This window comes from Mesoplodon mirus (genome assembly GCF_964341445.2).
Source record: "Mesoplodon mirus genome assembly, chromosome: 11".
In the NCBI taxonomy this organism is placed as follows: Eukaryota; Metazoa; Chordata; class Mammalia; order Artiodactyla; family Ziphiidae; genus Mesoplodon; species Mesoplodon mirus.
In genome coordinates, this window is record NC_138987.1 from 50,459,960 (window position 1) to 50,477,895 (window position 17,936).

The 17,936-nt window shown below is 33.4% G+C and overlaps 1 protein-coding gene across 1 annotated transcript in view; it reads right to left on the bottom strand.

The window, feature by feature from the left end:
• Positions 1-3,319: 3,319 nt before the first annotated feature.
• Positions 3,320-17,936, bottom strand: part of ADAMTS20 (ADAM metallopeptidase with thrombospondin type 1 motif 20) — a 188,927-nt gene continuing 174,310 nt past the window's right edge. Inside the window, exons 38-39 of the mRNA XM_082635388.1 lie at positions 6,328-6,432; positions 3,320-3,920 (exon numbers count right to left, since the gene is read on the bottom strand). Of these exons, the coding sequence (XP_082491514.1) occupies positions 3,831-3,920; positions 6,328-6,432 (195 nt within the window). The 3' untranslated portion in view covers positions 3,320-3,830. The remainder of the gene's footprint in view (positions 3,921-6,327; positions 6,433-17,936) is intronic.

Consider the following 17,936-nt stretch of genomic DNA (forward strand, 5'->3'; position numbering starts at 1 on the left):
AAGCCAACATAAAAAGAGAATATAAAATTGAATACAAAAATAAACAACTCAAAAGAAGGCAGAAAAGGAGGAACAATGGAAGAAAGAATGTATGAGACAAATAAAAGACAAATAACAAGAAGGTAGACTTAAATCCAACCATATCAATAATTGCATTAATTGTAAATGGTCTTAAATTCTTCAAGAAAAAACCAGATTGTTGAACTGGATTGAAAAATGAAAAAACACAGAACAATTCTATGCTATTTATAAAAGAAAATTTAAAGATATATGTTGGTTAAAAATAAAGGATGGCAAAAGATATATCATGTAAACACTAATTAAAAGAAAGTTGAGATAGTTTTTTTTAATACCAATGTAAACTTTAAGGCAATAAGTATCACTAGATATATAGGAACATTTCATAAAGAGGGTCAATTCATTGAAAAGACATAACACTCATAAACATGTATGTATCTAATAACAGAGTTTCTAAATTCATGAAAAAATCCAGCAGAATTAAAAGGAGAAATAGACAAGTTCAGAATTGTAGTTGAAGAATTTAACATTTGTAAGACTAATAGATATTAATATTAACATCCTATTAATATAATACAGTAATTTAATCAATAAGTGATCATTTTCAGTAATATAATTTTTAAAAATTAACTCTACAATTAGAAAAATATCTCAATATATAATATAATATATAATAATAACTGACACTACAGTTATTATTATATATTAATACTCTACAGTTAACACTACTATAATAACTGACACTACAATTAGAAAAACTGTATCTCTCAATAATTGATACTACAATTAGAAAAAAAGATACAGAAAATATTTGAATAATATGAAAAACTAACGACATAATTTACTTACATAAAACCTGTACAAAATTACTGCAGAATACACATTTTTTCAAGTGCACATAAATATGTACCATGGTAGACAATAATTTCAGCTATTGTCATAATATTGCATGGAACTCTCCCTCTCCCTTGCCAAACGCTATTCAGACATCAAAAGGAAAAAACTCAAAATATATAATTGTGCTTGGCAATTAGGAATTCATTTGTGATTTTAGCAAAAGTAGTATCGATGAAATATTGAGGGCTGGAAACCACGTTATAATGGACCAATGCTTGAATGAAAGGTAAAGATGAAGAGATCATGAGGATAGCTGTTTCTCTTAGGAAGTTTGACAGTGAAAGGAAGAGAGAGTGAATAGGGGAGGCAGAGGAGGGCATATTTTTGTTTTAAAACATAAGAGAGGTGAACACTGTTTTTGGATGAAAAAAAGGAGCCAGTAGAGAGAGAAAGGAAAAGGAGAGAGAATAATCTGTGGAGAAAGGTCCTGGGTAATTCAGAGTGGGAGGAAATCAAGAGCAGAGATGGGCAGATTGGCCTTTGATATGATCAGGGAAATCTTTTCCCCTTAAGGAGTAGGAAAAATAGATAAAATAGATGTAGAGAGTGCTTCACTTTAAATGATAAACAGGTATAGAAAATTACTATACACTGCATAGTAATATTTGTAACTAAGGTACAGTGCAAAAAGCATGCTTTGTGATAAGAGATTCTCAAATGTTTTAAATCACATTCACATAAAACTTCTTGACTCCCTTATATGTTTGTTTCTTTCTTTCTTTTTTTATTGGGGGTGGAGTTTAGAGGGTGGGGAAAGGTAGGAAAGGTGGAGGACAGGAGAGGTAAAGTGAACAAAAAATAAATAAGCAATTCTCAGAAAAAGGAACTTAATAGCAAAAAATATATGAAAGGATCTTCATCCAACCTAGTAATTAAATAAATATAAATTCAAACAATGAAATACTATGCTCTGCCCCATAAGATCAGAAAAAAATTTCACATATCACTGAGGATATGGATACTCTAAAATTTTTACACCCTGCCAGTGGTAATTTAAATTGATTTAACCCCTTTAGAAAGTAGTAATTTGGCAATTTCTAGGGAAGTTTAAGATGGATGGATGAAACATATTATTGTTCAAAAGGATCTACTCCCTCCCTTGGGAGAGGATTATGAGTCCTCACTCATTTCCATATGTCTGGTCATCCTGCAGTGTAGAGGTAGTATGTTTCCCTGCCCCACTGACTAGGATTTGGTCATGTGATTTAATATGACCAATTGAATATGAGTATACATGGGTACCCCTTCTATGAACAGAAGTTTTTGAAGTCTGCAAATTTTTGTCAGCCTCCTGTCCATTATTTCCATGAGAAGGGTATACACTGGACAGGAGCTGTTTCCATCCCAGCTGCAACAATTTCAATAAAATCGTTTTAGAATTTCTGAAGTGATTTTAGAGTTATAGACATTTTGGTGAAGAATTCTTTTTTTTTTTAACCTGTAAGGAAAATGAAAACAAAGTCCTAATGTATCACACAAATATGTTTATTACTTAAATGTTTATAAATTATAAGATTTTACTTATGAATAAAAACACTTCTAGAAAATGTTACACGTTTTGTAATAATGTTTGTAACTGGTTTCAGGCACATAGTGCAAAATACTTCTTTTCTGATACAGAGATCCCTAAATATTTATCTAACCACACTGGCACAAAATTGCTTTAGTACCTTATATGGTACAATATACCCCTAATAAATCTTTGAAAAAGAAAAACTTTGTGGGTAAAACTAGTACACTACTATTTACTGGCAAAAATCTATTAGTAGATTCAGTTTTCTTGGTTTATAAAGTAGGTTGCCATAGAAAAATATTATTTATCTATGAGTCTTTTAAAATCACATTATTATATAATACACAAATTATTCACCTGAAAAAAATCTCTTAATACCTGAGAATTTGTCCATGAATAATTTTTATACTATCTTTTATGTTCTGGCTTTGAGACACCTCAGATATGAAATAACTTGAACATCTCTAATAAAAATTTTGCAAATGTAAACATAATTTTATGTTTACCAAAATAGGATCTTCAACATATCAATAATTCTTACTTTTCTACTTGATTAATAAAATACAGTTCTTAACTGTGAGAAAATTAATTTTTTAAGAGTAGATATATACATATATAAGATCTATAAAGACATGATAGAATATACACATTATAAAAACAATGTATTGCTCTTATAAGTACAATCAAATTAGAGGTAGGTGTTTTAAGTCAAATTCTACTATATCATATCTTCTTCTGTATTATTCCCACAAAATTTCATATTTAGTATTTAACCAAAGCATATATTTTAAAAACAAAATTATACCATAATTTAGGATGATTTTTTTCAAGCACCATAATGCACAATTAAAAATTAAAGGAAACATAAAACAAGGTATCTAAGCTGTATCAGTAGAAAGTATAATGGCTATGTACTTTTTTGATGTGACTATTGATTTGCTATTCACCTGACAGATTCAATATGTCTATGGCAGTTTTAAATAAGTTCATTTTCCTAATTTTTACTTGCTCCATTTTAACAAGTAGAATAAGCATTCATTATACAGTAGGATACCAGAGCAGAGATTTACATGTGTGTTTATAGGCATAAGGTAATTGTGGTCCAGTCCAAGCTGTTAACAGCAATATTATCTTGGTATAATTCAAGCATCCCTGTATACCCTACCATAAATTACTATATCCTTTTAAGGATCCAGATTAGAATCACATATCATTCAGTTTATTTTGAAGGCCTTGAAAAATTAAGCAGTGATGTGACTCCCTGATGAGCGCCCTGAAAAAAAGGCACAGACATTTTAGACATGGAAATCTCAGGAAGGGAAGGGTAAAGAAACAAGCACCAGCTATTTGCAGGTTCCAGAGAATGTCTCCTCCTTGGGACACACTTCCCACTTCTGAATGTTCATATTACTTGAATTGGGAGACCAGTAGTCATGTGAGGAATACACTTTCCACAGAACCCTCCACATCTGCCGTAGACTTTGGTTCCATCCTGAAAATAGGAAGAGGCAGAGATACAGGAGAATCTGTTACAAGCTAGTATCTGCATGCACAGGGCAGAAAAAGCAAATGCTTTGAATCATGCGGTTGAAATAATTAGCCAAGGTTTCATACAACAATTACACTTGAGGTCAAAGGTCATACCATTTCAGGATTAGTTGAAATTTGTGGTCATGGGAATTAGATAATGTGAGATTTATATTATCTACTTAATGATTATAAACCACACTCTAATTTAGACAATTCATCTCAACCCACTTATTTTTCAACAAGATATCTATTTGCTTCAGTGAGTTTATTAAAACCTCTCTCAATCTGTTATTCAGCATTGCCATGATTTTATATAAGATTCTCACAGACTAAAAAAAAAGAAAGATATTATGCAAACTTGACCTTAACTGAATCCAAGCCATATTAACCTCAATTATCTCCTGGAAGCATTAGAAACACAGCCTGAAGAAAATATTTAGAAGGTGATAAAATGGGGGGGCAGGGAATAAAACTAGACTAAAAGCAGGAATTATAATTAGTCAAGGACTAAAAAGGGAGATTCTTCTTTTTTTTAGGAAAGCAGAGCTGCTCACTGAGGAATGGGTGGGCGGAGGCTGGTGAAGAAGGTGGTCAGGACATGCTAGATTTTCTTTCCAAACTGTCTTCCATCTTTAGGTCCAAAAGTCAAAAGGCATTTTGATAGGATAAAGCAAAAATAGCTTGAACTCCTGTAGTTTCTAGAAAAGGTAAGTTTTGCTTTGTTTTTTTAATCTAAGGAGGGAGGATAAAGAAGGAAACTTTGGGTTCCTGGAACTTTTGAAGATGAAGAATATTTTGAGACCGGGGGCCTTTGAAGTTGCCTCTCTTTTCAGAAGCTTTCTAAACTCTAGAGAGTCTGAGTAAACAGAGAAAGGAATGGCAGTAAAAATTCCAATTTATATACATTCCTGTTTGCAAACGGATCGTATAAGTAAACCCCTAATCTTGCTTAAATTTAATGGAAAATGAAAATATGTGTGCATTTCCATAAGTACATTTGGGTTTCACAAGTCTCATTTTCACACCAGGCAACAGATCTCAGGAAATACCTTCATGTGCAAAATTTTTGATTGAGGGAGAAACTCTCAAATAAATAAACAAATAAATAATCTTTAGAATAGAACTTAAATAGAAGCAAAAGGAATGATTGTACTAAATATTCATTTTTACTGCTGCCCTCGGCCAGATCTCATTTAACCAAAAGATACCTAAAAGCTGGATAAAGTCAGAATATCTCATTGCACTCTCTAAATTTTCTACTTGCTCAGAATATACTTTAACTAGGTAATTAATTTATTTCCATTCTTCTACCAAAAGGGATTAGCCCAAAATTTGCCAAATAACTATTTAGAAATAGCCATTTTTTAAAAGTCTACTGCTTGCCCATACGATAGAAATAATAAAAATTTAAATTCTTTAATTATAAATTGAAACACAATTTCATAATATTCAGAAATATAATGTTTTAGTCTCTGATTATTAGAAAATTGAATTTCATTTATAAGTAGTATTCATATAAATAGGAGTGTAACAGAAGTCACTTTTATCAAAAGAAAGAAAAATGATAAAACCTTAGAGTGGGCAGGGGGTTGGTGATGGTGCTGATTTATGTGCAATATAGGTGAGGACACTTATAATGTAGATCCTGATTTACTATAGATAGAATCATGCTATCTAAGACGTGGGAACTCCAAGTACTAGGAGCCATCTCATAAAGAGTATGTGCTAGTACACCATACCAGCATCAAAGTTAAATGGATTCTACTTTAGATAATACATGTGCTATAGGTAAAAACCAAATACCAATGTTCTCTAGATAAAGGTAGACAGAGGAAAATATGCATACAACCATAAAAAATATTCCTAATTCTTGAAGAACCTATAAAGGATATTTGTTAAATGACAAATGGCTCCAACCTCAGCTCCATCACTAAATCAAAGTAGTGAGATAAATGAACCAAAATGTTACCTCTCACTTTGAAATATTAAAACCTACAAACCTTTAATAATTAGAGTATAGCTAAAAGCACTACCTCTTTTTGAAGTACCTGCATTTCAAGCCATCAACCCCAGACTTGAGCTACTTCAATCTATATGCTCTGGCATTTGATTTCATGTTCAGATATCTATAGGTTAAACATGAATGTATATGTATATAAAACCTACATAAGCACATGAATAAAAATGAACCCAATTTCATAATTTCATAAATTAATGTTATATTTCATTATATGTAATATAACCCATCATATGCAATAACACATTAGTCATTAACTTCATATAACTCTAAATTTAAAGTAGAGGACCTTTAATGCTAGTTCACAGCACAGAAGTATTTCAGACAGGTTTTTTGGTCCAGCAGGACTTACTTGTGATCTGTGAATGATGACAGAGGCATAACTGCCCTGAGCAAGCCACTTTGCTGTACTGGATATCTTCATCCCAGTTCCAGCCAAATTAATGCTGAATTGTCCCTGGATTGAAAACAAAACAAAATAAAAATAGGTAGAATTCATAAAATATTTAAGCATCCACTTGGCTGGAAATACCTGAATTGGAATTATATAAAGACTCGAATTGGTTTTCAAGATTCTTTCTTCAGAAAATGAAAGAATATTGATACAACCTTACACTAAAGAAAATGAACAGGCTAAAGACTTTTTAAATTGATTACAAATAAGTCTTCTCAATTACAAGAGACAACTGAAATAATACCAGATAATGTTATTTGTGCAAAAGTAATTCTGTCCAACACTAGGTCTCTAGGGTTGACAGCTAGAGCTTATGCTCCTGTAGAAACAGCAAGTCCAGTCAGAACGGGTGTTCACAGGGATTGATACCAACCAGACTTTAACATTTCTCCAGTTTCAATTTTTGACCCCTCGTCGCTAATTTCCCTAAGTTACATCTGTTTAATGTATTTCCTAGAATCTTCTGTTACTGTGCCCTTACCTTTTGTGCTAAGAATGTTACTTTTTAACCTACCACACAAAACTACTGAATGTGATATTATTTCCCCAGCTATCATGTGCTTTTAAGTACCCAGAAGTGTTACGTGGACGTCTGATGACACATGATTTACACACATGGTATGTGAGCCCCCTAGTGGCTTTATGATCTAATTATTTTCAAGACACAAGAACCAGTTTCATGTCAAAATATTCCAGACTATCTCTGCTAAAAATTAAAATTTAGGGCTTCCCTGGTGGCGCAGTGGTTGAGAATCCGCCTGCCAATGCAGGGGACACGGGTTCAATCCCTGGTCCGGGAAGATCCCACATGCCGCGGAGCAACTAAGCCTGTGCACCACAACTACTGAGCCCGCACGCCTAGAGCCTGTGCACTGCAGTAAGAGAAGCCACCACAATGAGAAGCCCGTATGCAGCAACGAAGACCCAACACAGCCAAAAATAAATAAATAAATTAAAAAAAAAAAAAACTTTAAATATCTGTTAATTAAGAAAGTGCCTGACTAAAATTGGTAAAATTTGTGGCACATGTATATGATCTTGCAGTACAGAATTATACACTGAAAAGCTGAAGTACTTAATGAATGATAATTAAGCCTACTGCCAATGTTTAATATACATACAGATTTAGAGTGATATTAGGACAATCTTAGATCACATCACAATATCCTATGGCCTAAGACTCAGGAATCTTGAACAGGACAGTGATAAAACATCAAAGATTATGTTATGTCAATGAAAATATTATCTTGTCATGAAAGCAAAGGCTAAATAGATTTCAAATATATTTATAATATGAATTATTGCAACTGCTAAAAAATTATATATCAGTTTAGTTTATTAAGTTAGATTTCTTAGGAATCGTATATACTTCTTATTTAAAATCAAATAGAGATTCAAATACATTTATAATACAATGATAATATATGGATAATTTTCCCCAAAACAGAAATAATTTGTTTTAGATAAATTTCAAAGAAAATTAATTGTTATATACATCATTTGGTTATGAAATTTAAAATATGACCTGTATGTTTGCTTCATTGCTGTATTCCTAGAGTCCAAAAGAAGGCCTAGGCACTCAGTAAGTGTTTTTAAATGGATGAATTAAGTGCAACATTATAAATATTAAATTTTAGCATTGTAAAAGTTAATACACAAATACACAGCTAAATCCTTCATGCTCGTGATAATGAATGACACTAACGCTAGACACATCAGAATTTTATATTAGTAAATATTTGAATGAGAAGAAGTAATTCTAAGGATATAGTCTACTGGTTAATACTTAGTCATCTGATACAGGTTTTGCACTGAATACCTTCATTCCACCTTAACTCATAAATAGGCTTCTCACCAAATAAAAGAAATGGAACTATATTCTGTGGTGTAGGTTTCCTGTGACTGGCCACTTACTGAGTGCCCCAGTTGGGGGAATGCAATGTTTTCACAACCTAATAGTCTACACTTCCATTTATTCTTTACCTCCCTGCTCAAGGTTTCTTGGAAGCATTCAGCTGGAAAGGAAAGACAAAAGTCCAACTAACTACAGTACTGAGAGACTTAGGTGGTCATTAACACAATGAGTTGGGTCTAGAAATATCTGCTGCTTCATTTCTCTAGACTAATTTTCATGAGCTTTGCTTACATCTTTAGTCCTTGTTCAAAAGCTACATAATACAATCTCAAAGAAATGGCAAAACAATTCAACTGAAATCTGGGATGATATTGACAGAGTTAAAAATACACTTCACTCATTTGTTTGAAATTAACTGCGTGGCAGACTTGGTATGAAGCACTACTGCAATACAGAGAGAGGTCTTGCTCCAGGTTTGAGAAGTGAAGCACAGATTGGTGGTTGCCAGAGGTAGGAGTTGGAGGGGGAAATGGGTGAGGACATTACAAGATAAATAAATCCTGGGGATTAATGTGCAATATGGTAAATATAGTTAAGTATACTGTATTGTATATTTGAAAGTTGCTAAGAGAGTATATCTTAAAAGTTCTCATCACAAGAAAGAAAAAATTGTAACTATGTGAGGTGATGGATGTTAACTAAAACCATTGTGGTTATAATTTTTCAATATATACATAGTCAAATAATTATGTTTTACACCTTAAACTAATACAATGATTAATGACAATTATATTTTAATAAAATGGAGGAAACTAAATCTGATATACACATAAATAAATGTGATGCAATGTAGAGAATTATAGGTGCCATAAGAAAGGTACTGGTACATTCCTATGGAACTTTAGAAGTAATAAATGATTGAATAATTGTATTAATTACTTATTTCAATTCCATTACTTTATTTAAGATTAAAATTTAAACCTCCTTAAACCTAATATTTAACTTGAAAAATTAGTTCAACATAGTATCAACTAAAAAATATAGTTGTTTGAAGTAGTGTGAAGTTTATCTCCTCTCGTACTCTCGACATTTTTTAGAAGAGGCCATCATAAGAAGTAAAATTATAACAGCCAAATCACAAGTGGAAGGTAAGGTGATTCAAAAGACCTAAGAATTCAACAAATTGGAATGTCTGGCCTTGAGTATTTAGCTGCATCAAAGGAAAAACTAGTTATGGATGCAAGACAGAGGGAAAGCACAGAAATAGATGAAAGTTTTAATGTTCCACTTCTTTGATTGACTGGTTGGTTCATATATGCCCATTATATCATTAGGTTTTACAATTTTAAAGTTTGTTCCACATATTTTATTATGAATGGGATCTATAGATCTAATGCAATTCCAATAAGAGAACTGATTCTAAAATTTATATTGAAAGACAAAGAAATTAAAATAATTAAGACAAGTTTGAAAAAAAATAAATTTGAAGGACCCACACTACCTTGTTTTAACACTTATTATAATAAAGCTATCATAACCAAGACAGTGCTGTGTTGGTGAAGAGAGAGACATGTAGATCAATGGAACAGAAGACAGAGTCAGAAAGAGACCCACATAAATATGTGATATATATATATATATATATATATATATATATATATATATATATATATATATATATATATTTTTTTTTTGGCCTCACCACGTGGCACATGGGATCTTAGTTCCCCGACCAGGAATCGAAGCCATGCCCCTGAATTGGAAGTGTAGATTCTTAACCAATGGACCACCAGAAAAGTCCCCTCCAATTGATTTTTGACAGAGGCGGAAAAGCAATTTACTGGAGAAAGCACTGTCTTTTCAACAAATGGTGTTAGGACAACTGGATGTCTATAGGCAAAACCCCTCCGACTTCATAAAAAATTAGTTCAAAATCAGTCATAGGTCTAGATGTAAAACATAGAACTATAAAAAAAAATTTTAAGGACGCATAGAAGAAAATCTTTGTAACCTGGAGTAAGTCAAAGGCTCTTAAATATGACACTAAATATACAACCCACAAAGGAAAAAAATGATAAATTTGACTTCATTAAAATTTAAAACTTCCATTCTGTGTAAGACAATTAAGAGAAAGAAAAGATAAGGTCCAGACCAGGAGAAAAAGACTTGGAAATGTTATATACAACAAAAGACTTGTATCAAGACTATGTAAAGAACCCTCAAAACTAAACAGTAAGGAACAATAAGGAAAAAACAACCTAATTTTAAAAATGAGCAAAAGACTTGGGCATACACTTCACCAAAGAGTATATACAGATGGCAAATAAGCATATGAAAGATACTTAACATTATTATCCATTAGTGGAATGTAAATTAAAACTACATTGAGTTACCACAGAAGATGGGTAAACAAACAAAAAACTTGACAATACTAAGTGCTGACAAGGAAGCTAATCAACTAGAAATTTAATCTTTGCTGGTGGAAATAAAAAATGGTACAGCCACTGTATCAAACAGTTTAGCAGTTTCCTATAAAGTTAAACATACACATATCATGTGACCCTACAATCTCACTCATAGGCATTTATCCCAGAGAAATGAAAATGTACGTTCACACAAAAACCTGTATGCAAATGTGCATCTCAGCTCTATTCATAATCTCCAAAAACTATAAACAACTCATTTTCTTCCAACAAATGACCAAACTGTAAGACAGCTGTATGACATCCATTCGATGGAATAATGCTCAACAATAAGGAAGAAAAAATTGACACATGCAAAAACACAGATGGACCTCAAAGGCATTATGTTGAGTGAAGGAAGTCAATCTCAAAAGGTTACATATTGTGTGATTCCATTTATAACACATTTCTATGTCATCCCAGAAAATGCAAAACTAAAGCAACAGAAAAAAGATCAGTGTGTACCAGGAGTTAGGTGGGAGGGAGGAACTGACTCCATGGAGGAAGTGTGAGGGAGCTGTTCTATATTCAGATTATGGTAAAAGTAACATGAATCTGTATGTATGTTAAAACTGTATACTAATAAAGGCAATTTTATTGTGGTTTTTTTTCAACTTAAGATGTGAATGAATATAACACCTATTTAAAGAAAAAAGTTTCTAATTGACTTGCAAACAAAACCCATGTACATGCTATAAGTAAGAGACACTTAAAGTGACTCATAAAGGTCAAAATTAAAAGCATGTGCAGGAGTATACCAGGAAAATGTACATAAAAAGAGAACAGGGGTAGCAAATCCTGATGACATAGAGTAGAATTCAAGTATGAAATCAGGAAAACATGACAAAGAAGTGCTAAAACCCATAATCCACAATGAAGACATAATATGTGAGTATTATGAATCAAATAACACAGCAAATTTTTTTTAACACAGCAACTTTTATGAAACAAAACTACAGGAGATGAAAGGAGATATATGTAGAAACATCCTAATAATAGGAAATTTTAATATACCACTTTTAATAACAAAATAGATCAAGCAGGCAAAAATAAGGAGAGAGATGATCTAAACAATATAAATAAAAGGGTAGATCTTATGAATACATATCAAATTCTACAGTCTGATAATAAAGAATACATGTTCAAAATATTTAAAAACTGGCTCTGAATACTCAAAATGGATGCTGGCCACGATCTTCTGGCATTGGTTATTTCTCTTGCTCTCATGTAATCAATATTAATTACAAAACAGCTAGAGAGATACACATTGCGTTTTTTTTATGGCTCTGTGAAAAGTACCGAACATTTTACTTCACTTTTGAGGTATATATATATACATATTCTAAAGTCACACCACACTCCTTAACTTCATCTTATATTACAATGTGGCAAAGTTTATTTTCCCTAGAGAGTGCCATATGTGTCCATTCTCTTTTTAGAATTCATGTCCCGGGGTGCCTGTCATATGCAGACAAAAAAGATATGGTTTTGAGGAATCCCAAACAACAGAATAAGTTCTTTCTGTGACATCAAACATCTGGAGAGTATTCATGCAAATCTTGTATAACTTAACACAGAATCTGGTTTATATATTTGACAGAATAGTTTCAAGAATACTGGACAGTTTGTATTTTTGGTAACAGTAACTTCAGGCACTTGAATACAGACTGAAAAAAATGGGCATACCTTTTTTTGACAGCACATACCTATGCCCAATAACATCTAATTTTGGAAATAGAGCTTTTCATTCCAGAAATGCCAACTAAGTGGGAGAGCCATCTCACCTTGACTAGCAGAGAGGAACATTTTATTACTACACTGGAGCTACCTCTGACTTCCTCAAGGATCTTGTACGGGTTGTTGACACAGAGTGTCTCTTTCTCCAACTGTAAACTGGGGTTACCCAGGTTATAACTATGCAATTTTCTCAAGATATTGTACGGAAAATTGGGGTTACATAAAAATTGGAGTAATGGAGTTAGAAATTACTGAAAAGATCTGTTTTATCATTTAAAAACTTGATTGTGCTAAGATCTCTTATTCTGATTTCATGCTCATTGAGAAATATACTGTTTATAATAATTAGTTTTCTGTTAAGATATTTTCTATAAGGAAAGTTTACTAATGAGATAAAAGGAGTTTTGATTCCACTTGACAGTTATATTACTTATTTGTATATCAGTCTCCTGTGAATTTTGTTGATGTCTCATTGACCAGATTTATTCAATTCAACATGTAATGAAAAGGACAAGATTCCCAGAATTTCATGACCTTTCTGAAGTAATAGTACCTTGTAGCACACTCTTCACATCTCTAGGTGGCATCTTCAATTTACTTTTTTCTAATCATATCAAGTATATGACCAGAAAGCATTGATTAGAAGGAATATGGATTGTTGGACAAAGTTGACCAGTCTTAACATGGGTTGGTCATTGTAGACTGAATAATCTCCATTTAAAAGGGTCAAAATGGAAAGTTATTTTAAATATCCATATGTGAAAGAAAAGATTGTTTAAAGTGCTAAAAGTTTTAGATTACACATCCTTGACCTTAGAACAAGTGTTCAAAGAGACACAGTGTAAGACTTCAGAAGGGGGAGTTCATCAGGAAAAGCACAGTCTTGGGAAGAGAACTAAATAAAAGATGTAGGTCAGAGAGTCACCATTTTGGAGGGAGACCAATCATCTGGTAAGCCAACATGAGTGAAGCAGGGAAGGAGAAGAATGGATATGAATAGAGCTAACCAGCCTCAAAGATTGAATGAGAACCTGAGATTCCTCTTCAAAGCTATGTACCTTAAAAAAATATAGCCAATAGAGGGAGAACATTTGGAATGGCTTTTGAGGAGACCTGTGGACTCTTTCTTCAGTGAGACAATAAAGAAAAATAGGAATAGAGGGGAACTTCCTTAACTTGATAAAGAACATTTACCAAAAATCTATAGCTAACATTACAGTTAATGGTGAAAGACTGAATGCTTTTGCCCTAAGATCAGAAGCAATTAAAGCATGTCCACTATCACCACTCTTCAAAATAATGCTAGAAGTTCTAGACATACGTACTAGTATGATTCCACCTATATAACATCTTTGAAAAGAAAAAAATTATGGAAATGAAGACTAGATTAGTGGTTGCTAGGGGATAAAGTGAGGCTGGTGGTGGGAGGGAAGTAGTTGTCATTATAAAAGCTTTTGTGGGGCTTCCCTGATGGCACAGTGGTTAAGAATCCACCTGCCAGTGCAGGGGATACGGGTTCTATCCCTGGTCCAGGAAGATCGCACATGCCGTGGAGCAACTAAGCCCATGAGCCACAACTACTGAGCCTGCACTCTAGAGCCTGAGAGCCACAACTACTAAGCCTGCATGCCACAATTACTGAAGCCTGCGTGCCTAGAGGCTGTGCTCCGCAACAAGAGAAGCCACCACAATAAGAAGCCCGTGCAATGCAATGAAGAGTAACCCCCACTTGCTGCAACTAGAGAAAGCCCACACACAGCAACGAAGACCCAATGCAGCCAAAAATTAAATTAAATTAAATTTACAAAAATAAAGTTCTTGTGGTGATAAAAATGTTTTGTATATTGATGTAGAGATGTCAATATCCTAGTGGTGATATTATACTATAATCATGCAAGATGTTACCATTTGGGGAAACAGGGTACATGGAATCTCTGTATTATTTCTTAGAACTACATGTCAGTCAACAGTTACCTCAAAATAAAATGTTTAATTTCAATTATAAAAAATATATAAAATACAAAATCATTTCAAGTCTCTTGAAATTGTCCTAAGACTATACAAAAAAAAATGGAGAAACATTTATTCAGGAAAATCTATGAAATCTAGGTAAGAACAGTAAGCATCTGTGACATCTGAACCATGACCTGTCCTCTCTTCCCCCACCTCAGCAAGATGATAGTTCTACTCTTCGTGGGTGCAGCTACAAACACAGGACTATATTTCCCCCAGCTCTCTGCTAGGGCTAAGCTTTCTCCTAGGGTGTGTGGGGGGCAGCAGGGTGCGGGGAATACCAGCACTCCTCATCTCACCCAGATCTGTGTTGCTGAAGCTGTCTTAGAGGTAAGAATGGTGGAGAGTCTGAAGCTCCCTTCCACCACTCAGTCCCTATTCATAGATCAGAAGATCTGCCCCAGGCATGGCAGGTCAAGAACACAAGGCCTGAATCAGTCCCACTCAAAATCACTGGTAGGGCAGAAGTTCCATGCTGAGCAAGGCAAGCCAAGAAGACCAGGGGATGTTGCCATTACCCAGCACTCTGCTTATAGATGGGGGATGTTACTCTGCAAAGTGGGTTCTACCCACTCAATCCACAGAATTTGTGTAAAGGTTCTTCCTTGGGGGAAAATCAAGCTGTAAGAACAGAAAGTTCCATAGCTTTTCCTAAGGAGACTGAGTTTATTTGGGACCAAACATGGGGAAATTTAAGCCTAAAGCACATATTGAAAATAAGATTTTAGTGGTGTGCAATTAAGAGGAGGATGGGGGTAACTGGATGAGAGCAACAAGCCAAATGGTAGGTCAAAGCTCAGTTTATCAGAGAAAACCAGGGAAAGAGACAGCCAAGAAGGGCTCCTCTTGAAATCTGACCTGACCTCAAAGACTGACCTATAAGACTACCCTGGCCAAGGGGTCTGAGCTTAATTGGATCAGACCATGTAGTAATTTATACCTCCAGGATGTTATTGAAAGAACAGAGTGATCATATAATAATTAGTGGAGGCTAAGAGCTGAGTGTGATATCAGTAGAGTCAGGCCATCTAGAAACTTCATCAAAGACAGGCCAACTAAAAACACTGTCATTCCAGGAGGATCGGGGTGACAGTGTACATGTCCAAGGCTGAGCCCTCTGAGGAGTGATATTAAAGGCTGCACACCACAGGAGAAATACATGTCCCTGAAATAGCCCAGCCAAAGAGCTAAACAAATAAATAAGCAAGCAAACAACAAGTCCTAGAGGGAAGGGGAAACTTAGTATCCACAGTTGCTAAAATATCTTATCTAAAATGCCCAGTTTTCAACAAAAAGTTGTGAAACATGCAAAGAAACTGGAAAGGATGACTCATATACAGGGGAAAAGGCAACAGAAACTGCCTTTGAGAGGTTTCAGATGTCAGGCTAAGCAGATAAAGACTTCAAAGCACCTATTATAAATATGCCCAAAGAACTACAGAAAACTGTGTTTAAAACAGTAAAGGAAGGTATGATAATAATGTCTCATCAAATAGAGACTGTCAATAAAGAAATAAAAATTATATTTATAAAAAGAGCCAAAGGACAAGTTCAGGAGTTGAAAAGTACAATAACCAAAATAATAAATTCACTAGAGCAAATCGATCAGTAAATTTGAGCTGGCAGAAGAATCAACAAACTTGAAAAGATATCAATAGTGATGAAACAATCTGAAAAATAGAAAAAAGAATGAAGAAAAAATGAATAAAGCCTCAGAGAAATAAAGGGACGCCATTAAGTGCACCAACATACGCAGGATGGAAGTACCAAATAGAGGAGAGAATATATTTGAAGAAATAATGGCTGAAAACTGTCTAAATTTCATGAAATGCATTAATCTATACATCTAAGAAGCTCAATAGACTCCAAGTTGAGTAGACACAAAGAGATCTACATCCAGATATGTCACAGTAAAGACGTTGAAAGTCAAAAAAAAAAAAATCTGAAAGCATCAAGAGAAAAATGACCACATACGTGGGAATCCCAGTAAGATAAATAGCTGAGTTCTAGAAGCCAGAGGACAGTGGGATGGCATATTTAAAGTGCTGAAAAATAAAAACTGTAAAACAATAATTTTCTAGAAAATCAATCTTTCAAGAATGAATGCAGAATAAAGACATTCCCAGATAAAAAAACTGAGAGGATTTTTTATTAGCAGACATACTAGTTATTATTAGACATACTACAGGAAGTTTTTCAGGCTGAAGTCAAGTGACATCAGACAATACAAAACAACCAAAGTGTACTAGTAGAGGTAATTGTAGTAATTATAAAAGACACTATAATTACATATTTCTTTTTCTATATTCTCTTGTTTAAAAAGCAATTGTATAAACCAATATGTATGTAATTATACTACTGACCAGTATAATATAGAAATGTAGTATATTTGATAATAATGCCACAAATAAAGCAGATGGAAGCAAAGCTGTTTTACAGTAATTAAATGACAGCAGCTGATAACTCAGAACCACAGGAAGAAATGAAGAGAACCAGAAATGCTAAATAAAAAGGCTCACGTAAAAAACTCAATGAAATATAAGTTCTCTCATTTCTTATCTCTAAAAGATATAAAATTATATAAAGTAACACTATAAAAATATATTGTGGTTTGTTACACAAGTAGGTGTATGGATAACAAATATAACAACAAAAAAAGGGAAGAGGAAAAAGAGTATATACAGGAGTAATGTTTCTATATGTCATGCAATTAGGTAGTATAATTCTGGAGAAAATTCTGGAGTAGAGTTAAGATGTACATTGTAAGCCCTAGAGCAACCATTAAGAAAGCAATTTAAAATATAGTGAGAAAATTATTAAGGAAATTAAAACGTTACACTAGAAAATGTTCACTGAATAAAAGAAGCAGTATAGAAGAGACAAAAACAGTATAAGACATATAAAAACAAAAAGTAAAATGGCAAAGATAAATCCAGACATATCAGTTATAACATTAAGCAATCCAATCAAAAGGCAGAGATTCAACAAAGTACTCCCTGTAGGAGACACTTTTAGAATCCAAAAATATACATAGGTTAAAAGCAAATGGGATGAAAACATATATACCAGGTACTATAAGCAGCCTGAGTAGCCATTCTAATATCAGATAAATTCGACTTTAAAACAAAACAAAACAAAATGGTACTACAGATAAAGAAGAACATTTTATAATGATATAAGGGTCACTATATCAGGATATTATGACAATTATAAGCATACAGTCATGTACAACAAAATCGCAAGGTAAATAAATCTAATACAAAGTAAATGAAACAAAAGGATTGAAGTGAGAAGCAGACAATTCAACAATAATAGCTGCAAAGTTTCTGTAGATAGAATAACTAGGCAGAAGATCAACAAGGAAATGGAAGAGTTGAACAATACTTTCAACCAACAAGCCCTGACAGACATCTACAGAACACTTCACTCAACAACAACAG